This window comes from Tribolium castaneum, chromosome 4, assembly GCF_031307605.1.
Source record: "Tribolium castaneum strain GA2 chromosome 4, icTriCast1.1, whole genome shotgun sequence".
NCBI lineage: Eukaryota > Metazoa > Arthropoda > Insecta > Coleoptera > Tenebrionidae > Tribolium > Tribolium castaneum.
Window position 1 is genome coordinate 7,896,551 of NC_087397.1, and position 26,109 is coordinate 7,922,659.

The window sequence follows — 26,109 nt, forward strand, 5'->3', positions numbered from 1 at the left end:
TTTGGAGTAACAAGCTTACACATATGTTGCTATATTCCAAATTAGCAAAATGCTTTAGCGGCTTCTACAGCGTATGCAGCATATTAAAGAAGAATAAAAATAACATGATTAAAAATCATTAGTAAGAAGAAGATAGCTTTTTTTATGTTTCCATCTTAAAAGGGCATATAAACAGAAGTAGTCTGCAGATTTTACATTTGTTTGGTAACAATCTATTTCAACACAATAATAAGTATTTCTGAATTTTGCGGCATTGCATTTTTCTGAGAAAACGTGCATTGTTTATTTACACGTAAAAAAAATCTTGCAATGGTTTGAAATCATATAACTCATAGATAAGCAGCATAAATTCACCCTCTGTATGTGAAATAATTGTTCAGAAATTTTAAATAGTCTTTGCTCAAGAATAGTTGTTCATCAACTCTGGAATAATTTCTACTCATTTAAACTAAAAAGAGAAAAAAGTTTTATTAATAAATAAATTTTTATTTGATGGAGGTTAAAATATGCAGAAACTAACTACAATGAGCATAGGAACAAGGAATTCCAACATCAACTAGATTAAAAAGAATTATACATAAAATCTCTCAACAACGGACACCAATGGGGAATCTTTAATTGACTGTTGTGGAGAAGTGTCCGCTAATAGGAGGTGGAAATTTTAATATAGGTTTTGTTACGTTTCTACAAAAATTCCGTTGTGAAGAGGTGTGCGCTAAGGGAAATTTCACTGTAATTAGTCTGAATTAAAATTTACGCGGACGTAAATTTGTTGAGAAATATTTGTACTAATTGAAGATTAAACTTCAAAATATGTTCACATGTTATGTTTAGCAATGTTTGCTTGTGACACTATTAACTGTATAAACATCAAATCGTTATTTACAACATTTCTGTTTGCTTTTATATTATTTAGTAAGGTATATATAATACTTATGTCTGTACTCTGTTGTAAAGTTTGCTATTTTATTGTATTGATTAGTAAATACAAAAAAGCCTTTAAATTTGAATGTGTATTTGTTTTTACACTTGGAAAGAGTGATGGGTCTGGGGTAGGAACCGCCAAAGTAAGAAATGGCATCGGTTTTTGCTTTGAAGGGAATTTAAGTAACCGTTAACAAACCGAGCTTTAAGGATTTATTTATTCCGATTTCGGTCGAAATTTAACAAGCCATCGTCCGTTTGCTGTCGCATAAAACCTTTATTAAATCGGTTCGTTTGGTTATTCGGCAATTTAGCTGTGACTTACCGACGACGTCCAGATATCCAATTTGGCTTTTCATGGGATCGGTGTTGATCTGGCACATGTACCAGCCCCTGTCCGACTCCCGGACGTCTCGTATATGGAGATACCATGTCCTGTGTTCGCTGTGGGTGACCGCAATACGATGATTCTTCGTAATTACGTGACTGTGAATGGTGAGAATAGTTTGTGTGTCCACTCTCAGCCACGCCACCTGAAATTGGAACAAACCAATTTAGCAATCCGAGTTGGATTAGCAACCGTTTACTAAACCACCATCGGCGCATTTAATTAAATAAGCGCCTGTAATAACTGTTGATATAGATGTGCCGTTTCTCGCCAAAACCTACTTAAGGACCAAGGTGTAATTTACATAAGCCGTTTTAAAACCTTAATTAAAAACGAAGAATAAATTCGGGATTATGGGACACGAGTCCCACTGCACAAAAATAAAGACGATGTAAATGAAACTCTTCAAACATTACAGTTACGACAAAACTTCCCCAAAGGCCTAACACCTAATTCGAAATTAATTACCAGGTAGCTTGTTAAAAAAGACTTTAAGTTTATTTAAATTATTTCGCTCGGGATTTATTTTATCTTGACGCAAAATCAATTTTTGGGGTTGCTAAATAAACGATGCGTAATGTGAAACAAACTCACCCCAACCCCAAATACTTCCCCTTCTAAATCGTAACGAGGTTTTAGATACATGGGGTTTAAATATCACGCTGGAATCGGGAAGACAATGCATGACTTAATCCCCGAACGTGCGCCAAAATCGTAAAGGATTTATCATCGTCGTATCGTGTTGCATTTTTAATAATGGAGCAGAAAATCGTTTCTTTGACTCGTTTAGTGTCACAGTGTTGCTTGATTGACGCATTCCCAGTTTACGAGACGAGAAAAATTTCCCCGTTTTCTTATTTTTAATTAAATTGGAGAAAACTCGGCTTTCAACACCTTAAAAATAAGTGCGTTTGACGAAATCAGAAACTACATTCTAGGCGGGATTACAGCTGGTCTCTTGTAACGGGAAAGGGAGCAAATTATGTTTAAATGGGTAAACACAGTATGCGGAAACAAGATAATAATTAAAAACGTTTTTGTTCTAGAAAAGGGTTTCGGAACGTTGAAAATAATAAACGTTTAGGAAGGCCTCATTTGCTGTTACCTCTAATTTCTCCCATTTTATTTGTCTAACGGGGTGTTTACAGATTAACGGAAAACTACGTTTACTGTCTATCAAGCAGTGATAAAAACCGTATTGAGTTTAATTAAGCACACTGCAAGTTTTTGCTCTATTTACAGAAAAGCGAGGCGATAAACAAGTATAATACATGCATTTTCAAACCCGCTATTGTGTGGCATTTTCTTTGCAGCTAATTTTGTGGAGTGTCAAGCCAAACTGATCGATATCGTACATATCTGAATAATTTCTGTGCTCTCATGGTTCATTAAAAATAGGTATATAAAGAAAGAGAAAATAATTGCTTATGGATGAATGCTTCATTTTAACAGTTTGTTGCTTTTCTGACAGTAAATTGGGTGGTGTTTTTAAAAATGAAGCATTTTTTGTCAAACATCACTACTTACGTAGTACTTTTGCTGTTTCTTGTAATCCGAATGTAGTATAGGGTCTGAAGGGCCAGAAATCTGGAAAAATAACAGATCTGGGGTACTTCAAAAGGCGCAAATGAATCAGAATTTTTTTTTGCAGTACCATGCATTTACAATTACAAGGATTAGAAAGCAGCAAACGAAACACATATGGTTCGCAGTTTTTTAAAAACCGAAATGATTCATGGAATTAATGTAAAATAAAAATGCATTTTTCTATAAGCTATCAGTTTCGATATTTATGACACATGAATAATTCTAGTTAGTAAACAACGTGAACTAAATTTGTAGTAATTTGTAGAGGTACTTAATTAATTTGGACAGCCACACAAAATATTTTACACTGTCCAACCTGTATTAATTGAATAACACCTAAAGCGTCGAGCACAATACAAAATTTATATGGATTTAGTATCGTTATAATTGTTGAAATTATTATTAAATTCTGTACGGTAAAACATTTTGTCTCGTTAACTACTCTCATAAAAGCATAATGCTCATTGTGAGAATACAAAGCGAGATGTATTGGATTATCGATACGGGGAGTAAATACTGTGGCGATTTAAAATGGCTTTCACACGTCTGTCTATTAAAATGATTGAGATAATGGCCTCGATCGCAATATCTGTTTCTTTTATTGAGATAGATGGACTGGAGATTTGTTATCCTTTTGCTATAAAAAGGCATTATTGATAATGTAAATTTATTTCAGTTATAGTTGGCAGGATAACGATGAAAGTTCCGGTCATGAAAAAAATTGCTGTTAGAGCGATGCCTTCCACGGTTTCCGTCTAACTTCCATATTTTATCATTCATATTTATAAAAAATTTGATTTGTTGAACGCACATTATTTCGTCAGAAGTTATGCGGGAACCAAGTCCCAAGTTGAATTTCTTTCCCTTATATGAATAATAAACTGTTAATTTGAGCTTCCGCCTCGGGAACATCTATTTAACGAAGAGTTAATAACCGGTCTATTACTCTAACGCCTGGCAATAAATACATTCGCTTTCAGAAGCGAAGTTTCACGCATTTTGAGAGGCAAATTTGCACTTTTGGAATTCTTTAAATGAATTGGAGTTGACGGCCCCTGAAACAGTCCTTGTGTAGCCTGGCGTCACTTCCTCAGGTAAATAACTTTAATTTAAGGAAATGTTCTTTGCGCACTTTTTAAATTTACGACACGACCGACTGTCTTTTCTCTTCTCTTTTTTTCCACTTCGTTCTTTAATTAGGCGCTCAGCTCTGGTTTTTCGTCTGGTGTTGGAGCAAATTAGCGAGATAAATTCATGAGATTACTGCTCACCTTAAAATTTGATAAGTTGTCGACGCCGCACTCGAGGACCGCTTCTCTACCTACCGGAACCGTTACGTTCAGAATGGGACCCGTGAACTTTGGAATGTCTGAAACAAAAGGCGGATTTTTAACATCCTGTTCAAGGAACACAATAAAAACGCGCGGAAATAGAGTTCATAATGTCAGGCTACACTGCGTTCCCTGCCACCGCACGAGAACATCAAGCCTAAAAAATTTAACATCCTTCAGCTCTGGGCTCAATTTTTTAAATTATCTAATTTAAAAATTAAAAATCAGAACTCGATTTCCAATGAATTTTTTAGCGTCCCTCAACAACTTTCCCAAAGTATAAAATTCCAATTTAGGAAACATTATTAAATATTCAATATTTTTTTACACTTTTGTACCGAACTTGGCAATGCTTGTTGCAGAAAAGATATGAAAGGAACCCTAGCCATTGTGAAAATTGATCAGTTTCAAATCGATATTTGATTGACGCCGCTTTTGAAATTTAGAAATGACTCGCCTATACATAATTTAGAACATAGCTGGAAATATGGCTGTTTAATTGTCATGCTTATCTAAAATTCAGTCAATATTAGATTGAAAGTGGTTTGATAATGATTCAATTACTGACATGCATCAGATTGCTAAACTGAATAATAATGATATTTTTTGTAAAAGCACTTAGAGAATGGATTTTTATTGGGAGTTTGTCGAACTTATATGCTTAGTGAGTCGTGGGAAAGGAAATTAACATTGATTTTTGCTTAAGTCTGAGGTTTATAGAACCAGATGACAGTTTTATTGTTGCCTGACCCTTACAATAAAAAAGCAATGTGTTTACAGTTTTATACAAATTCTTAAAAAAATGTTTTAAACGATAATTCATAGCAATTAGTAGCTACAACAGGAGCAAAACTCTAATAAACACGCACCGGCTGTACTTGGCTTATCATAAAGAAAATTTTATGTCACCTGTTATTCATATCAGCGTGGTTGTATTTCTCGACTTGGGAACGTAAAATTTTAAAATTATTTTTAGATTCTTTCTAATAAAGGCAATAATTTTTTGATATGGTGTTTTCTTTTTATCTGAAACTTCCGAGTAAACATTTATTTTTACGGGCTATCGACTTGACCTATTTTAGGGAATTTCTCGCTCAGTATTTATGCACTATACTATAACAATGTGAAACTTTCATAACGTAATTTAGTGAATGAAAAGGACTCGTTTCGTTTATGGAGTCTGCTCGATTACGATTCTTAACTTCAGCATGCGTCTGGTGCCAAGAAATATTTCAGTAACGAATATTGCTTTGTTTATTTATTAAGGACATCATAAAAATTTTCGTTTATTTTTAAAGTAACAAAGTGGTATAACGATGGCTAACTCGTTTTATAACACGACCCGACGACGATCAATGCACCAAATTACAATTATATTTGATGGCTTTTAATCGCCGAGTTTTAATTGAGCTTGTAAATTTTGTCATAAAACCACGTGTATCAGTTTAAATTAGTCCGGACAGTTCACTCTGTACTGCATAATTAAAATAAGTTAAACTCGTAAAAAATTGTAACTCGAAAACTGTCTTCAAACTGAGAATAATTTTACATCCGACTCCGGGGCGCTCCGGGTCAATTATCAAAATAACTCGATATCTGGAAAACTACTTGTCGTGGAGCATTTTAACCAGTCGGATTTTGTTCCGGGTAACACTGAGGTTTCACGAACTCACTGTTAGATTTTGCAATAATTTGTAACTCGTTAAAAAGATTTCAAATCTACAACGATCATGTGAAATGTGTTTCCGGATTTATAATCCAGCGAACGAAATTAATTGGTCGGATGTGTCTGAGCGTTTGTTTCTTTTATTGGAGCGGTGTTGGGGCCGATTTTCCGTTTCATTAATTTGCGGGCCATTAACCGGTGACAGTGGCTAAAGATCTGTTCTTGAGCCAGCCGGCAATCTATTAAAACTTGTTGGCTGTTTTTAAATGCCTCGCTATATTGTTTACGATTCGAGGCCGAGTTTGGATCCAATGAAGTTGCAAAGAAAATTAACACCACCCTGAAACAAATTACTTCGGCAACAAGCATGAAGCCTTCAAGTAGATTAATCAATGACGATAACTTGATATATGATCGCAGTTGGCTATGAGTTATTACAGCGCTGAAATGATCGTGTTGCCAGCGAGGCACTTTTGCGAGCCTATGACAGCTGTGGTCACGCAAATTGATAGATTTTTCCGTGAATTAAAATTCTATAAGTCAGGAATATCCTCTTATCGGCGCCGCACCGTACATTTGGTTTAAAAATTTCTCAATTCCGGTCTCCCAAATCGAATATTGACATTTAAGCTTATGGCGGATTACTTACCTTCGACAAAAGCGACCGTGTTTAATGTACCGAGAATGACATTGTTATTCATGTTCTAAAGGTCTTACTCCGAATAAATGTCATTACAGAGCATCGCAAAATGTGATTTCGTATAAATGAACTACGTGCCTTTTGTGCACTGCATCCTAGAAACTCTTGTTTTCGGCTCTTACTAATATTAACGGCTGTGCCGTTCCTCTTGAATGCTCTGTCTCTAATTGCAGTTGTTAATTTTGTCCAGGCTAACGTAAAATCACATTTTTAATATCTGACGCTATTTACTCATTGCTTCAAATTAGAAGCAGTCATATTCACTTGAATTTGTAAATAACAAAGTTATTTACGTGTCTTCTTGTCGATCCACGTAATTGAAATTGATTGTGTAAATTTTATTCAAAATATACTCGATGGAAAATTAGCAATTTTAAGTTCGAAGATGGGTTGTATAGGAGCACTGTCTGCAGGCCGATCAAAATAAACTCTAAAATTCAAATTAACTTTCTAAGATAGAAAAGACGGATTTTCTTTTTTGATGGCAACTATTGTTGATGATAAATTATGAGTCAGGCACTTGATCTAATATGTTTGCTTTTATGATAAGTTGATAAGTCTCATTTTGAACACCTGCAATTTATCAATAGTATTTTATCCTTGATTGAATTAACTTTATTAATATGGATAGCACTGTGAAGTGGCTACTTAACATCAAGTACTTAAGCATATCTTTTACACCTGCACATTTTCTTGGTGCATGTGAACTCGCACATCAGTCATGGAAAACTTAGAAGGAATCAATCATCTAGGCTAAAGTTCAGCAATACAATTATATCATTAGACATTTATTTTTATTAAAATTTTGTTGAGAAATACATTTACAGGTGGTTCTATCTAAGTTTCACATAAGAAGTATTGTGAGTTGTAATATTGACATTTTATTTGAAAATTTGTACACAACTACAATAAGATCAATAAAATATTTCTGTAATTTGACTTCATTTTGTTGCGTTAATAGACATATTAACAAAACCAACGTCATCATATGCGATGATTTAATATAGTCATTATTTGGCGTATATTTGGCTGTTTCACACAATGAGGTGGCGTTCGAGCAAAATTACTTTAATTATCAATTATCATCAATTACATTTTAGATTAATTTTGTATTTTTAAAATTAAGACATCGTCACAAAAATACCTAATTCGATGAAAGTGAAACATTGTGTTTAAAAACGGCATAATAAAGGCAGTTACAAAAAATTGTATTAAAAACTCTTCATAAGACTTGAAATACTAATTCTTTAAAATAGCTCAAAGCAAGCTACTCGTTTTTAAGCTTGAATTCGTGCTTCAAGTAAAACTCCTTTTTTCATATACTATTTAAATTAAAAGCTGCATTTTTGGTCATAGCAATAGTTAGTCATTTTTATTGTATTTTTACATTATTTGAGTTATTTTAAAGTAAATTTTAAGAGCTTTTTTATACATAAGTTCAGCTATTAATATATTATTATCATTTAAAGCTCAATACTTCTAATGTAAATTTTAGACCTTACTTCCTACATAATTTGTACTCGCTTCGGCGGTACATATACTAAAATTAATTAATAATGAAAATGGGATTTTCTAATAGATATTTCTTGTATCACCCTGTATTGCAACATTATTAACTTCTCACGCAAGCTTAGGGGAGAAACTTAAGATAAATAGAGCTGGGGTTTCCTAATGAAATTACTGTTTTCTATTACAAATAATAGTCTATGAAAGTAATAACTTGGAGTGTGAAATTGCATCAAACCATTGACGCAGTGACAGCATTTTCTTAGTGAGTGTTTTATCCTCATTAAAGTTTCAACGCTAAACGCTTTTACTCGTTTCTAACTCGGTAAATGAAGAAGGAAACCACTCAGTTCTTCAACCTGACAGAGTACTTAAATAAAATCCGACTGGCTCACTTAATTATTGTGTTGTTGCGTCAATATGCTTGTCGGAAATTTTAATTTTTAATCTAGCAGTTGAATAGTTAAATTGCGATGCCAGTCTCGTATATCATAATCGCAATCACGACTCTTTGTGCTTTCCAGAAAGTTACGAACCGGCAGACTTAATTAATAAGGAGTCTGAATGGGATAAGACTCCATCAAAGTAAATTTATAGTCAATAGTAATTTGCCCAGATGATAATCATTGGGGCAATTACAAACTTCACTTTCTGTTAACTAGCACAGCGTTATTTACTAATTATACCAAGACACCATTATTCAAACTTATTTCAACATGTTTGCTCGTTGGAAATTAAACTACAGTTTCCAGTATCACAAGAAATTATTTTTGTCGTTGTACAGTTTTATTCATGCATCTCAATTTTCCTCAATAAACAATACCCCAACACACAGGTTCATGCTTGAGATGTTTCGATTTGAAAAACTGTTTTGTGTAAACGTCTCGTTCAAATATTAATTTCCATGGCTTTGGGTTAATCGATTTCGTGTAAATATGAATAACATTTGATTTGGTCGGAGTACGAGTACATTTCTGAATTAAACTAATACGGACAATAATTCTAGCTGTGTCCATCCAATCGAATCCGGTGTTTGTGTTATTGATCCAGAAAGCGAGCTTTTTACGAAACTTGGGTCAATTTGATTCAAAACAAATTTGCACCATTAATGCTTTATACACGCGGGTGGTTTTCATTGAAGAAAAAAAGAAAAGTAATAAATTTACATAATCAGCTTTACGTGGGGCAGCAGAGTGGATAATTTTAGAGTAAGTTTAATGGGAGTTTATGACGCAATGTTAGAAGCTTTTGATTTAAAATTCATGGATTTGTAGAATACCTCTGTTGGCAGTTATGTATATTTATCCAATTAAAATGGCGCAAATCTAAAAAACGGGATTTAACTTTTGTGGCTTTGCATATTTTGTGATTGTAAATTAGACAACAATTTAAACAAAGTATAAAATAATAATTCCGTGTTTGAATAAACTGGTGCATGCAATACTTACGTAATGGGTGCTGTGCGTGCACACTATTCAAGCATGAAAAATTTAATTTTATTGCCAGATATTTGAATTTCAACCAAGGCATGATTCGATAATTATGGCACAATCATGCACTTTTGCGTACGAGTAATAGAATTTTTATTATACACTCGCAGTTTGAATTTTAGGAAATGGATTACAGAGTTGCTGAATATGCAGTTGCTTTGTTGTTGAATGGTCGATGTTGGTAATGTCAGGAAAAGTTTGCACAAAATGAGGTTAATAAATAATTGAAATGGCCGAATTTGATTTCCAAGTTGCTCACTTAAGCGAAGTCACTTTTATTTAGAATATACCGAGTTTTCATTGAAGTTTTAATTGAGGTATAATCCAAGCATATAAAAACCTCTTAGTCTATTCCACCAATTCTCTATCTTTAAGTGGTTCATTAGCAATGCGAGTCAGCTAATGGAATCCAGCGTGGATTAGAATACTGAAAGAACTTTTACCTACATTGGGAGTAGCAAAAATTTAAATATTATTTAATCGAGTTTTGAGAGAGCAAATTTTTAAAATATGTTTAATAGTATTAGCCCGGTCGAGTCCGGCATGTGCAATCTATGTAAGAGAGAGTAACTCAATTGGGTAATGGCGAGTACCTAACTGTGATTACAAAATTCACTTATCCGACCTAATTGAAAACAAAAAGATCTGCTAATACACAAAGTGAATTTTTCCGGCCGTTCGTTTGAAAATTGTTCTTTCAACCGACGTTTCATGGAACACTTATCTCTTTGTGTTTATTTATTCAATACTACATTCGGTTTAATGGAAACTCATGTCTTCCATACGTGGTAAGCTTGCCCACAAAACTTTTTATTTTTTATCAAGTACGTGTTTAAAAATAAAGAAACTTTTGCTGACTTATCAGCATTCTTGCGGAGTTTTCACACTTAAATTAATTATTTCCCTTTAGACAAGCCATGCATTCTGTGATGCACACAACAAATGCAAATAAAATGCAAATTTAATAAAATAAGGGAAAAGGCAAAACTGCTTAAAATTTGAGCAAAATTCCGACTAGTTAAACAATATTTAAATTGAATTCAGCTTAACAAGGGAAGGATTTAGAAAAAGTGTTTTCATGTTTTATTCTTATCTTTTCCGTTTCTGCCTTTTAAGACACAGAATTTTTGCATTTTTAATAGACAATAAATCATTTGAAATCCATTTTCCGCATTCATGATAACAATTTCGAAATGAGTTATGACATTTCTGCTGTCTTTTGTATGTGAGTAATCTGCGTGAGTAATTCAAATTTGTTTAACTGAAACGGTTAATTCTGCTTTGACGCAAGTTTACTGATGCGAATCTGATCGTGATTTCTGTCGCAAGTACTTTAACCGAAAGTTTATGTAATTGGGTGCCGGGTCAAAGATCAGTTAGCGGTAAGTTAATTTGGCTAAAATAAGAAGCATAATCTTGTTAAACTGTCCGGCCCATGATTCATCGTCCTGTGCCAAGTTCAAGGATAATTCCGAGAGACAGATCGTGCGATCTATCACTTACGCTGATTTAAACAATATCCGACGTCTTCCAAGACGTTTTTTCCTTCAGACTCATCACAAATAAACAATTCTTTTCATCTGTTGTGATGGCCGATTCATCAACGTCACGTTGCATTAAAATCCTGATCCTTCCGTAATTACCTAACAATTTTTTCACGCTTGTTGGATTTAATTAAAATATTTTTTGTGTAAGTGTAATGGGCGGAATGGGATCAATTTGCGTATTGTTTCCGGGCCACGAACCGACCGGACGCGTTCGTGCAAGCCACGAGGTGACAGTCCACGAAGCCGGCCATTCATGGCCGATTTCATCCTCGAATTTTCAACCTAATTGCATTTGCACCGACGCTGCAATTAACCGACCAGTGGTTGTCAAATATTTGCCTTGTTGTTTAATTAGCGACTATTTACTGACCATATTTATTATTTAAACCGGGCTGCGGGCGCATCACCAAATCGGGCTTTTGCTCGATTCGAAGAATGCAAATGGAGTTATTGGCTAACGGTTTCGATTAAAATCCCCATATCGGATGTTAATTGGATGTTTGATGTGCAAATGCATTCAAAGATTCAAGTCCTGGAGCTAATCATAGCGGCATACTCAATGCCGGTTAACATTATATCCGTTAACCACATAGTTCGAGTTAATTTTCCAGAATTGTTCAGCCATGGTGCAATTAATTTCGGCCGCATGCAAATACGTATACATGCAAAACACACAATTTCCACATTTTATTTTTTATTTAACATCACAAAAATTTTACATTTATTTTATTCACAAATTAGTAATCCTTGTTATTTTTGCATTTTAAAAGTATTTAAAAACAGAAACCATTCTAAAAATAAATTTCATATTATTTCATTTTATTTTTAAATTCAGACTATAAATTTAACCAATTTAGGGCCGGTTTATAGAACATTTTAATTGCAATCAAATTTTAATTCGAGATTAGCTAGACATTTGTCAGCATGATTTGAATTGCAACTTAGACCCGTTATTTCGAAGTAGAGTTAAATTTAACCTTCAGCTTAAAGTAAAAAAAACAGAAGCGATTAAGATGAATCAAAGTTAACTTAGCATTTTGCAATAACGGGCTTTAATGACGAGTTATTTTAATCCAGAATTAAATTCTACATTTGTTTTCTGAAAAACATACTTTAAACTTAATTAGTATGTATAGTATTGTAACGCGTAGTCTCATGATGTTGAAAGAAATCTTCCCCACCTAGCTTTTTATAATTTTCATTAAATTTTTATATTCTTTAGTGTTAATAATAGTCACTGCCCTAACATTGTCAATAAAGAACGTGTGCTAGCATTACTAGTATTACTTTGCCAAAACCTGTTCCCTAGGTCAAAATTTTAATGAAACAGTTGGTTACAGCTCACATCTGTGGCCACATTTATTTAAATTACGGTTATGTTTGCGTGTTCCAGTTTTATTATAAATTTAGTTTTTTTATGGATTTTAATGCACTTTTGTTTGAAGGCAGAATTTAGTGTTTATTAAGAGAGGCAGGCACTAATAGGCACTAAATAAGCTTAGCGTAAAAAATAAAAGCCGAGTTGTATAAAAAAAGATTCATCGGCATTAATTATTATTATTAAAATGTGAATTATCTTTTTTAACATTAACCATTTTATTTAGTCTAGTGACACTGCGTATTATTTTATAAAAAAATGTAGTAAAAAATTAATTAATTGTGAGAGCTTTTTGTGAGAAGATATTTTTTATAACATAGACTACTTATTAAAGAATCTGTTAATAAAAAGTAGGGTACTTAGTAACTAATATTTTTATTTCTACGATTTGTTTGACTATGCCATTAAAATTTTACTTCCAAATTGCTAGTTCGATAATCAAAATAAATGTCAATTACGTTTCGGATTTTGGTGGAGGCGCCGGGATAAAATTGACACTAATTGATAGTTGCGATTTTGGGAGCTATAATCGTTTGATCGTGATAAATTTGATAAATTTAATTTATAGTAATTTAATAATTACGGCTTAAAATCGGTTTAAATTGAAATACCAGCTTGTAAATACCAGTATCTGTATTTGTGAATTGTTTGATACTCGGACAGTGACACTTTTAGGAAATAATTACTGATTCCATTAAAATTATATGATTTTATTCACTTTATTTTGTTTGGTGCAAGCTTAAGTGTGTTCAGAGGAGCTATTTTAAAACTTTTATATTTTAAAAATGTTTGGGTAAAATAGGCAACGCATTAAATTTAAAGTTTAAGAAGTAAAATGTTGTAAAGTGGAAATAAAAATAAACGAAATGAGTTTTCGACTCATTGCAGCGTTTGAAGCATTTAATCCCTCTGGGTGCTACGCCATTATTTGTCCATAACAATTGAGCCGTATTTTCTCGAAAAGTTTTATAATGTTTTTATCGTAACGAGCATTATCGACAAAACAAATTTAGTGACGATGACGCTGTACAATTGCTAATTAGGATTTGTTTAAAAACATTGCATAATTTTTAATTAGAGAGCATAATAATGCGGTAGTCAGAGAGCTTCCGAAAGCCATTTAACATTGCGTTCAAAGCGTGTTGTTAATTAAATAAAACTATGTGCAAGTTACGCACCTGCTTGATTTGTAACTATGATTGGGAGTGAGTGTGGTTTAATCGAGTTTAATTAATTTTGATTTGCTTTAGCTCTCCCTCGGTAATAAAACAGATTCTTGAACGCGGTTTATGGCTCTTCATCACAGATACTAATAAAATGAACTTTTCTTGGATCGTTGATGTAATGCTGACTTATCTCACGCTGAATTAATTGTTGGTTTTGCTGACGAGGACGATTGTTCAATTTGGAACTCTATAAAGCAGATCCCGAACATATTAATTATTTAGGGTGGAAACTAGTTAAAACTTGAACTTTGTTTCTATTGTTAGCCATTGATCTAGACTGATAGATTTTAGTGGGAAGTTAGGTGTTTGTATTTATTAAGGTTGTGTAAAATGGGTCAGCATTTGTATTCATTTCGGTGTTAACCTTGTCTCCCCAACAGGCCATCGTTAAAAAAGGGTCATAATACATTCAAAACTGCCACGCATTTTTCATGTTTTCCCATACGGGTGTTCAATTAGTCAGTCATTTTGTTTTGCCCAATTTAATTGGAAGTTTTAAGTTATCATTATTTCGTTTTTCGTCTTGTTTTTAATTAGACACACGATGCTCCGTTCCATATTAAATTATTGCTTGAAGATTTGTCCTTTTGTAAAACTTATAATTAACGCTCTTGCAGGTGTGTATATCTCAGCTTATAATTAGACCTATCATAGTTAGGCACAGCTGTTTTCCTGAAACAATTTCTCACAAGGATGGTAATCAGATAGAATCTACTAAGCAATCTTTTGTCGTGCGTTTTTTGGTGTTTTCTTTTAATTATTTCACCTGTTGTGTCTGCTTAAAAATCCTGGTCGAGACAGGCGAAAATAATTTATTTTCTTTAAATTGGTTCAAGTCCCGCAGTAGTTCCCACAAGAGCCAGAGCTTAAGGAGGTTATTATGCAAATCTGGCCTTTTGCCATCCTTATCGCGTTCCGAACAGAAATAAAGCTGTGCAGCCCCAGATTTAATAGCACGAAAATAACGCGCACACGACAATTGATTTCGAACGTATTCGTTAAGGGTCCGACTATGAAATGTGTTGGGGATGTTGCGGAAATAATACATTGCGTGTCACAGGGGAGGAATTTGATATCAATGATTGCCGGTTGGCTACATGACAAGGGGATTTGATGGATCGCTCGGAGGATACGATCTGCGGTGAGATGTCAGTTACAGCATTATATGCGTCATGTTGTATGCAAACATGACAGACTAGGCTCGGGCGATGAATAAAAAATCACACCAGATACATATTAATTTACGACCGATGTAACTGCCATCACGTATTGACTGTGCAACTTATTATGTTGATTTCGGCATAATTACTGCTAATTTTGTGGCTATAAAAGAACCTCCTGTTCCTCAAAGCCATTACGAGGGACTCACCCCTGATATAGCAGGAATCTCTGTAAACATTGGCTTGACTGCAGTAACTTATCATTAGACCGAATGCTAATGGTCGTTCTATATTGGAAATAATGCTGAAAGCAGCTCAAACATACCATCGACTTACATAACGCTCCTTTGAAAACATGCCCGACACTCAGGCACATTACCTTCCGCTACCGCTCTAAAATCGATTTAAACAAATTTCAATCATAAAAGCGTTTCTATTTTGAAATTGTGAAAAAATAACGTCAGTTTCGATCATATCGAAGTCGATAATTTATGTCTGCAAAAAATGCGGTTTGGTTGAGGATTTATGTAGGGTAGTTGTTGACTTATTGCGTTATTAATATTCCATCGAAACCCGGAAAGTGGTGTTTGTTGTGGAACTTTTAGCCACGTCCTCGCCACTAAACTTAAACTAACTGTTTATAATTGTATGCGAGATGTCTCAACATGATCCACGCCTAACCGTAATGAAGAGCTGGACGTTGATGATATAATACATGAAAATGTCGGAACTCAAGTAACAAGTTCACGCACTAAAACGGGCTTCTCTCGAAAACGTGGTTAAATTTACCGATCTTATAGATGAATTTGGTAACGAACTTTTACCGAAATTGGTCCAGTGGGAGAGCAACTTCACGAAGCGAGACTATATAATAAAAATAGTGGGAACCAGAGCCTTATTATGGCTCGTGTTTCAAAAGGAAATTTTACTTTTGAAGCTCGAACAAGTTTTTCCGATAACATTTTTTCACCCCGATAGGCGAGTAATAGGAGAGAAAGTTTCGGACGTGGACAGGCGACTCTGAAACAGGTTTCCAATAACGGCATGAAAGACTTTTTTAACTTCAAAATTTAAGCTATTCGCATATATCGCTTAACATTTGACAGTTTCAGGAATGTAAATATGCGTTTTTTGGGTGTGCCTTTTGTTTATTGGGTGAAACAATAAATGTCTCGATTCGTTTTGCGAGGATCTATAAAGAGCATTAATTTATTTTTGCGTGCAATTGCGGAGTAAAGCCCGAGTGGATGGTTTGTTGGTGATGATTTAGAGTGTGATGTCGGGTCACGAATTGGAACCGTATGTGGTGAAAGGTGATATAGTAATCGATTGTGGTCATTGGATCCCGCCCACCCTCCGAGACAGCTTGGACATCTCTAGAGAAGCGCCACTATCTGCTATCGCACCCCGGGGTTGTTTTTGTTTCTAGAAAGCGGGAATAACAAAAACAGAAAGCTTCATTTCTGAGTTTCACTTCAGCAAAAACAAAAATATATTTTTGACCAATTAATCTTCTCGAGGGCATTCTCGTAGGTATTGTTCGGTAATGGAAGCGGATTTATCGAGGGGGGCGGTTAGACGTCATTTAAAAGAGCAATTCTTCGAAGAAATAATACATCATTGTGATTTCATTATAAGGCCGGTTGCGGGAGAATGACATATTGATCCTCGACGATGGCCCTCACTGACAGCCTAATATAATAACATATTCAATTTCCTCAGTTGAATAATGATCTCTTCCATTCGACAAAGGTTTACGATTGACAGACAGGTCTTTGGGTTTTCCCGGGACTCTCTCAATTGACACAATCCGGGTTAACTGCCTGGTGGGCTGTGATGCAAACGGACGCGATTGCTGTCAGAATGGAGACTTGGCCCTAGCATTGTCCTGTCGCTGATTGTTATGTGCGATAGGTGATTCAAGAAGCTTGCTGTGGTCAGCGACGGATTAACGTCGGAACTCCCGCGGGACCCCGGCATGCTATCGTGACTGCTCAAGGACCTTAGACTGACCCTCTCGAGAGCCATACTGCCGAAACCACAATCACCGTCGAGGATTTTAAACAGATACCTTACACCCCACCATCCCTCAAGACCAAAACAAAACCAGAAAAACTGTCTTTCCACTTCACTATTCCCAATCTTTTATCCTGAAAGAGCGCCAATCCGCAAGACAAATCGCACCAAATCGACGCGCTTGCAAATAGAATTAATTGGGTCTGGTCAATCCAGATAGTTTTTTAAATTTAGTAAAAGACAGTTGTAAAGCTTACCTCTATGTTTCTCAATTTTAAGGAAAAAATTGAATTGTTTAATAAAAGAAAAAGTTCAACTATCAATCTAATTTTATTTTAAATTATTTGCAAGGTGTATAAGTTTTTATAGATAATTTTATTTTTTATTTTCGCCTTTTTTATGTTATACTGCGGCTCCTTATGAGGGTATTTTAAATGAGGAGATTCAGTTTCAACGTTCTCTTAAGATGCATTCGTAAATTCGTGTCGCTGCTGTGGGCGGCGTTTGCATCGAAAAGCTTTAGCTACGTTATGTGCAGTGGGCAGGTCAAAAATTGTTTATGGGAGCATCCATCGTGCAAGTTTTTTGAAATGCAAGCTCGCGCAGCAAATATCTCAATCATTTGCAAGTGAAATGGGTTTCTTGCTTGACTTGCAATAATTTATGCACACGGATCAGCAAAGTTTGTTCGTTAAATTTATTTCCTTCGGCATATGACTTCGATCAGACTAGCGTTTCGATCAGTCAGGTTACACATCCGCGTTTTTCTTGCGCTTTATTAGTACCTCTAACTTTGGCTTATAAAATTTTATATCGGTTCCGAAAGTTGTCAAAGTCGTAAAGTCCACTAGAAAGCGCCCGACAGCAAACAGGTGTCATAAAGAGGAGTTTTCCGCGACGGCGTCTTATAAGCAGGCGTCACTCACGAGCATAGAAAAACTCCGCGAAAATGAGCAACAGCTGCTACCTTAATTGTAACCGTGAGTAGTGCAATTTAAATGAGCTTCTCGCGTATTTGTGATCTGTGCTTTTAGCCCGAAGTGCATTGAATCAAGAGACTTGCTGCGAAATCCACTTGCAACTGCACTTGATCGATGTTTGGTCGATGCTTTGAGACTTTCTGTTTAATTAAATTGATTATACCTTTTGTAGGAGGCTCTTTGAAAGGCTCAACCTACGATGGGTTCTCAGGAAATGCAATGTAGGGAATTCACCAAAGATATTCTAATATGTTTGAGACATTTCCAAGTAGATTCCGTCATTTCCTCCAACCACACTGCTTTAAACAGACTTCAATCATGACAACGTTTCGACGTTTAGTCGTTTGGTTCTCTATTTTGTTTTCTTCAAAGTCGCAACATGCATTGTCGTAATGTCATAATTCACTCATAAACCCTTTGTCCGCTGCATGTTAATTTATTAACCAGCTTTGATGTTTCAACTTATAAAGCTTTACGACTGTTTCGTTGCACTTGATATCTCAAAAGTGCACATAACTAATTTCAGCAAATTTTACGGCCATTCTTCTTGCCAACTCGCCACTCAACGTTGGTTTATAAAAAGGCGGGTCCGACATATGATAACGAGAACATTGATATTTGTAAATCACGACACTCCAGGGAGCCGACAAACCACACTTGGCCAAGTTAAAACAATTTTGAAAATATATTACATCAAGTTAACCTGCAAGCCAGAAATGCGAAATCGATATTGACAGGATTTATGGCACACCCGAGCCTGGCCGCAGCCGAGAGAACGACCACATAACAGCAAAAATATGTGCAATGAAGCAATGGATTTGTATCTCAATCGAAGGAGTTTCAGAGTAAATCGACGACTGAAGAGATATACTGCTGGATTGCATTGTGTGCTTACCTACATCGTTTACTATAATAAACTGCAAGTCCGGTTTCTCAGTGTGGAGGAGACTTTTAATTCCGCAATTTTAGCTAATGGAAAACCAGCAAAACAACAGCAGAGCAAATTCGAAATTTACCACCAATTTAGTTTTTTACTTGTATTACACCTGTTCCTTGGTTAGTGCACGCTTATTACACATTTTTTTATTTGCAATTTATTTATAACAACAAATCAACAATAATATAAACAAAATTAACCATTACATTTTTTAATTATTGTAGTAAAATAATAAATTAAAAACATATAAACAAGACAATAGTAAATATATACAGCGTTAGACAAAAGTATAGAACCAAGCGTTTTGTGCCTAAACTGTATAGCTTAGAATTAAAACAATTAGTACGTCATCATGTATTTAAAATTTTTCAAAAATAAATTCAGCTAATCGTCGTAATGAGTTCTAAACACAAATTTAATAATTTATTTTAAAAAACACTATTGATTTAAAAACAAAATAATTAAATTAGAAGTAATTTTTGAAGCTTAATCTCTTATGAAAAAATCGCCGTCGTAGGGTGCCATTTAAAAGTTCAAAAAATTTTGTTTTTGGCAAAGGGTCACATTTTTAAAGTAGTTGATAATGTACTATTTTTTTGTAAGATACATAGTTTACGCACAAAATATTTGGTTCCATCTTTTGCTCAACTGTGTATGGTTATTTTTCAAGAATAATTTTTTTCCATATTTTTTTGAGTTTTCGAGATATTAAAATTGATGCCAATAACTTGACATCAAATAATCATTTTTGCGTATTATTGGCAACTTAAATTAGATCAATGCGTTGATGTGTTTTTTCGAATTAAACATTAGGCCTTTGTTCAGAGTTATAAAAATGTCACTGTATACGAAATTTTAGAAAAATTATGAAAAAATTACTTACCCAGAAATAAATATAAATTATGTAATAGCAGACGCTGAATTTTAAGATATAATAATACTTTAGTATTATATGTTTAGTACATTTTTTGTAAAAACTAATTTAATGTTTACTGCAACTTACTCCCAAAAATTAAATCGTAAATCAACTAATAAAAAGTATTACCATAAAAGCAGCCAATTCGAGACCAAATAATACTGAATAAACCTAATTTGGAATTTACTGCTATGAAAATGCTTGAGTGGGTTTTAAGATTGCATTATTTATGGCAAAACGTTAAAATTAGTTATACTACAATTTTTAATTAACATAAACTGAAATGAAATAAAATTACTCAATCAGAAGTTTGCATTTTATTTAAAAGAGACAAACATTATACATTTTTGTCACGTTTCGCTATTCCAGCTTTGTGTAGCTCGCAACAGTTTATAAAGATACGTTTTTAATTATAACATTTTTAATAATGCAAGAGAATTATTTTGTCTTCCTTCGAGATAGAAACGTGTACTACGAGTATTTTACTACAAATTACGACGCAAAATATTGCTATGAATGCTTGTTTACCCCTTGTGGAGACTTAATCATGTAGCTTTGAAGTCTTCAAGTAACTTTTTTAAAAACTGTTCACTAGTTGGGAAAATATACGCGTAGTCGCTCGTACGACGCGTTTTATAGAAGACGTCATAATAACTCTTTTTTCGGATAAACAAATGATCCCGAGGACGTAAACCCAGTATCTAAATTGTAAACGTGCCCCAAATAAATTTATGTAAATATGTCTTTCCGTAATGGCTGATCAATCTAATTTCGCCGGAAACTCGAGTTGTGCGTTGAGCAACAATGCGTCGTAAATATTTTATTAATTTCGATCGCAAGCTCTAATGGAAATAAAACATTTGATTCGATAATATCGTATCGTGGTTTCGGTTACACTTGCCGGTCAAACCGTATTGTTTCGAGTGCGCCGAGAAACTTTATCTCTGGTCAGAACATTAATTAACAAAGATCAATAGATGTTCGCAGCTAAACAGTCTGTTCAGGATGCAGGTGCCTTCAGTTACCACCCTGCGCTTCAGTTCCGGACTATGTGTCGTAACAAAGCGTACAAGTTACTAACTAGCAAAGCAACACTGAATCCCATACTGCAAATATTTGCATGTTTAAACACTTCGACAACAACAAATAATAACTGGAGTGAAGACTCGATGATTTATTAAAGTTGGAAAGTGAATAAGATGCCAGCACGTCTCATTTAATAAGCCATTAAGGATCGGGGCAGCGGCGTCTAATTTAAGCGTTTGCTGTCAATCAGAATCACTCATTTGATTAATTCGGGCGAGGTTTGATCATTTTTGCAGCTACGAAAAATAAAATTTCTTTTTGTTGAATTTTAATTAGTCGAGTGCACGGATGAAAACTTTGATGTGTTTCGATAAATTCTGATTCTGATGTTGACCTTATATTTAATTATTTAATATTTCCTTTTGTTCAGTGCACATCAAAAGGCTGTTTGTAGTGCGTCGGTCAGTGATGAAAGTACGGCGTAGAAATTGCTATTTAATTAGAAAACCATCAATTAGGAATTACAAACACTTTAATAATTAAACGAATAATAAAGCAAATCCTGGATTTCGCCATCGATCCAAAGAGCGTTATCTTTTATCCCAAACTTATACCGGCACAAGAAAAGAACTGCTTTAATTAAAGAATAAGAAAGTAATTTACTTTATTTATAAGACCTCCATTGAACGAAGCGCAATTTTTTAATTAAAGACGTTAATCTATAGCTTTGCATTTTCATCTTAATTTATTGAGGGAACCTAATACGTGTTTCTCTCCCACCGGTCGTTTGCAAACATTAGGCCGAGGCCATTCAAACGTGAAATCGTTCTGTTATTAAATTATTTCAATATTTGATGACCGCAAGGTGCGGCTTTCGTATTCATGCGATGGGGAGAGTGTTTGAATAACTCCAAATATAAATCGCGTTCGTGTCTTCTTTGAATTTATTTTAAAACTTTATTGCAGACATCTGCTTTTAATAAACTGCACGAAGTGTCTGCTATTGGCGTGATCGGTTAACACGGAATTTCAACACGTTTCCTCGAGAGCGCCAAAGTGGCGCTAAGAGCAGACGTTCCTGATGGAAAACCTGGCACAGATTGACGTTTTGCAAGGCTTTTAAATTACATTCAAAACACTGTACTTTGTTCCAAAAAAGTATATATCAGTTTTTCCAATTAAAAACAGATTTGAACGAAACGTTCCAAATCAAAATCTACTTTCTTTTTCGCATACAGGGATTTACTTGTTTTTAGAGTTTTGTCCAATTAATGTTATAAACGCTAGAGCGATTCCATTTTGGTTAAAATCAGCAGTTTTGATGGAGCTTTGACTCCGTAATACATTTTTGTATTCCACAGAATCAAAATACTGAAACTTTTATCTGAATATTATGCATTGTATTTGCTAGTTTAAAAATCACCTTTTGTTTAAATAAGCGCAAAAATACAAGAGAGGTTCTTAATACATTTGTGTTGCTTTTCGCTTGAACGAAGCAATTTTTCATAACGACGCCACTCTGAAATTGCTAAACGAAACTCACCACTGATACTACGTGTTGACAAGATTCACGAGAAGATAAGTATGCAGTAATAGCTGTAATAAATCAAGTCGCGATCGTGTAAGATCTGGAAACGGACATCAGCCCAATTCACTGTTGGAACAGTGTTGGAGGTCGAATCATTACCATAAATCCAAGATATTTTTTCTTAATAGCTTACATTCGGGCTATCGCTTCAATTATAACCATTTGTACAAAATAATTGCGGCAATTATTTTGGGATTTATACACAGTTAATCTATCTTTAAAGATCCTCCTCCAGTCCTTTGTTGTAAAATATGACAATTCGTGATGGTCGTAAATTGTGGGTGTTCTTATCACAAGTGAAAATTAGGAAAGCAGTTGCTTGAAAGTTTTATTTGCTTATGTAACAGACAATAGGCGATAATATCGGTGTATTTTGCATCACTAAATAGATGCACCTAGAACTTAGCAAGTTGTTTTATGAATTTACATAAGTTTGACACTAGTGAAAAATGTGCTCAAAATGTAATAGCGAAAAACACTGTCGGAGTGCATTTATTTTATTCACTATTTGGTCGTTACTGTCTCTGTTGCCGCTTGAAATTTATGCCCGACCATTTATGAAAGAAATTTGGGAAAATAATGCTATAAAATTTGGACGGGAATGTTTTTCTTTTTTGGAGATTTGGATTGGCGAAATTTAAACATTTACGTATGTGTGGTGAGAAGGGTGTCAGTGGTCTTATCAGCTTGTCGAGTACTTATGTAATAATTAAATCGTTTTCTGGTTTGCAACCTTGTTCGCCGACGTGCCTTTTTAAAAATTAATGACGGATCGATTGGTTTGTTAATTTAAAACAGCATAATTTACAAGGTAAATTTGTTGATGTGGCGGAACAAAGAGTTGTATGAAGGAAAGGGTTTGAGAAAAAAAGCACAACTTTTAATAAGGGATAAGAGGATTAAGTACTTACTCGACATGGAAACGTTATTTTTTTGGAGTCTCGCAGTGAAATATAAATTAATTAGCGTAAAAATTTCGGACGTAAAAATGTTGAGTGGCAGGTATAAGAATCAGCTTATGTTTTTGATTTCTGTAAACAAGTTGATTGAAGAGGCTGGTGAATTAATATCGCAGGATGGTGGAAAGTTCCAAAGCAATATACCTACCAAGTTGTAAAACTTAATTATAAATCGCACTTTAAAATAGTCGAGTTAAACTGTTTGGCACTGGAAGACAGATTTTGCAATTTTAATTTGCAAACTTTCCCGATGTTCAACTCCCAAAACCCGTTATTAATGAAGCACATCGTTTGCTTCCTCTCCTCGAGCTCATCTCCGAGTTTAGCTTTCGACAATATAAACACTTTAAAAATGTCGATGAAATGATAACTTCGTCGAACATCGATGATTTATAATAAAGTGATTTTTACGTAGTCGCAGCGCGATCGCTACATTTTCCCCGATTTCGTATTCTGATTTGAATTAGCGCAACTTCTCGAATGAATTTCGTCAAGTGAAATTGCCTCTGAAAAGCTCGAACATCAACTTGTTTGCGTTAATTTGCATTATTTAGCATTAAAATGTTTTACTAAATTACGCAAATCTTTGTGCCATTGTATCATATAATATAGGAATTAAAGCAGGAATAAAAACTCAGTTTCATACTTTGCATTTAAATTGACCTGTTTTCAACAGACGGACTTTCGATATTATAAAATACGTTTTTACGAATTTATATTTTGCATTTTAATGAAACAGAATGCAAGCGCTGTTCAACCTTTTAAAAGTTGCGCTTTAAAAAACAAATAAATCCGCAAACTGCAGTTTAAAGGAAAACACACGGAACGAATTTTTAATTTTTAAATACAGAACATCATTCACAGAATTTAATACATAAAGTGTCATCACACTGCATCTAGAGATTAATCTTTGAGTTTCCAGCTGAAGTTTTCAACATGTTCATGCAGAAAAGTTTATTCCATTGAGACACCACTTAATTTATTATATTATACCCGAATACATTAGATACTTTGCTTGATCTTATTTTATGTTCAAAATTTTGTTTCATATTGTTTAATAACTAAGTATTAAAATTTTGACGCTCGTTCCAACTAATTAATTAAGCTAATTGTATTATTTCCGAGTATACATCAAAATTTTTGAGCCACCAAAAACCTAAAAGTCGGGACATGACGAAATTAGTGTAAGAAATTTAATTAATTAAAGCCCTTCTACGGGAAAAAGATTCTATCCTCAAGCGAGCAAGAAGCTGGCGGCCGATATTGGAAACGGAGATGCAAATTTTTTGCCGTCAGACCTCTTGTTGAGTGCACTCACTGAACGTTCCCTGCTATAGCTATATTTATCCTTCAACAATTCCGTGTCACCGTGCCAATCTTTTTCTGCAAATGTAATTTCTGTCATGAAAAATCGTAATAACTCGTGTAATAAATCTCTGTCAGTCAACATTGTGCTCTATGATTCGAAACAATAACGTTAAATGCACTGTTTGGTTTAAAAGCTGGACAATAAACCATCACATGAACATAACTAAAAGCAGCTTTTTCTCTTATTTTGTTGTGAAATGCTTCTGTTGTGACGTATTTATGTAAATCCTGCCGTACTGCAGGGAAATAACGATCCACAAATGTGACAGCGAGCGTGTTTTCTTTTATTTTAATTGAGGAAAATAAGATTCATTCAGTTGAATAAAGCGTGCTTTCGTGATTTTTATAACCGTTGAAAAATTGCCAAAGGAGTTGCATGTTTGCTGAAAAATATTTTTAAAGTCGAAGAGTGGAAGGAAAGCACATTGTTTTCTTTACTGCTCAGAGTCTTGCATTTGGGTTTAAATATGATAAGCAATCTGCAAAAAGTAACAGTTCTTGTTTTATGCACATGAAATATTCTATGACCTTTTTAGGTGCGTTCTAGTGCCCCATTTTGCTCGCTTATATTTCTTTCGTCTCTGGAAGCTGTGCTTGTTTAAATTCACGTAAATGTTTCAGTGATGGTCTTTTGAAAAGTTTAAAATATTTTTCAGTTATAAGAGGAAGGCAAAGTAAATTTCTGCGCGTTTTCAGTAGCCAGCAACCCGACAAGAGTTCCTTTCAACGTAATTAGCACTTGATTACATACATGAACCCTCCATAGCTCCATATGATATTTCCATTAAAGTGTGTGTACGTTGTGTTTAGATACATCATCCAAATTAGTAGAGCCCTGCAATCCGCTTGAATGATACCATTACAACACGTAACGTTGGTAAACTTTACCATTTGATTATACCATAGACGTAACTGGTACGTGACTGTGATACTTCATGTTTAGCCGACGATCGATGAAAGGAAAACACACAAACTTAGTTAATTATACGCATGCACAACTTCTCATTACATTGGATCGGATAGTTTTTGCCGATCCTGAAATGGCAGTTGCGATATCGAAGAGGGTGAGAGAGGAGATGCGCTATTTTCAATTTCAAAAATCCGATCAAGTTTCTATCTCATATCTTTTCAATAGCATTTAACTTCTAACTAAGGCTGGATTTTCTGAACCTTACTTTGATTAATTCCAGTTTTGGCTGCTTGGTACAGCACGTACTCGAACCCAATCGACATGTCTGCAACTCCAACTCCAATTATTTTCACGAACGTGTTACCGCCACAATATGCAACAGTATTTAACATAAAGACTAGTGTGATTTTGGCCGCGGGTCTCAACCAACTTTGCAGCACATTCAATACGTAATAACTGCTATTGTTGCGCTAATACCTACTTTCCGATTTCTGTATAATTAAAGC

General features: G+C 34.5%; 1 protein-coding gene across 3 annotated transcripts in view; it reads right to left on the bottom strand.

Moving 5' to 3' along the window:
* Positions 1 to 26,109, bottom strand: part of LOC663761 (neurotrimin) — a 47,575-nt gene that overhangs the window by 11,602 nt on the left and 9,864 nt on the right. For 2 of the 3 annotated variants that reach the window (XM_008203186.3, XM_064356247.1), the window contains exons 2-4: positions 4,171 to 4,268; positions 2,840 to 2,899; positions 1,250 to 1,457 (exon numbers count right to left, since the gene is read on the bottom strand). In XM_008203186.3, the coding sequence (XP_008201408.2) occupies positions 1,250 to 1,457; positions 2,840 to 2,899; positions 4,171 to 4,268 (366 nt within the window). The remainder of the gene's footprint in view (positions 1 to 1,249; positions 1,458 to 2,839; positions 2,900 to 4,170; positions 4,269 to 26,109) is intronic. The other variant, XM_015985379.2, reaches the window with a different exon arrangement.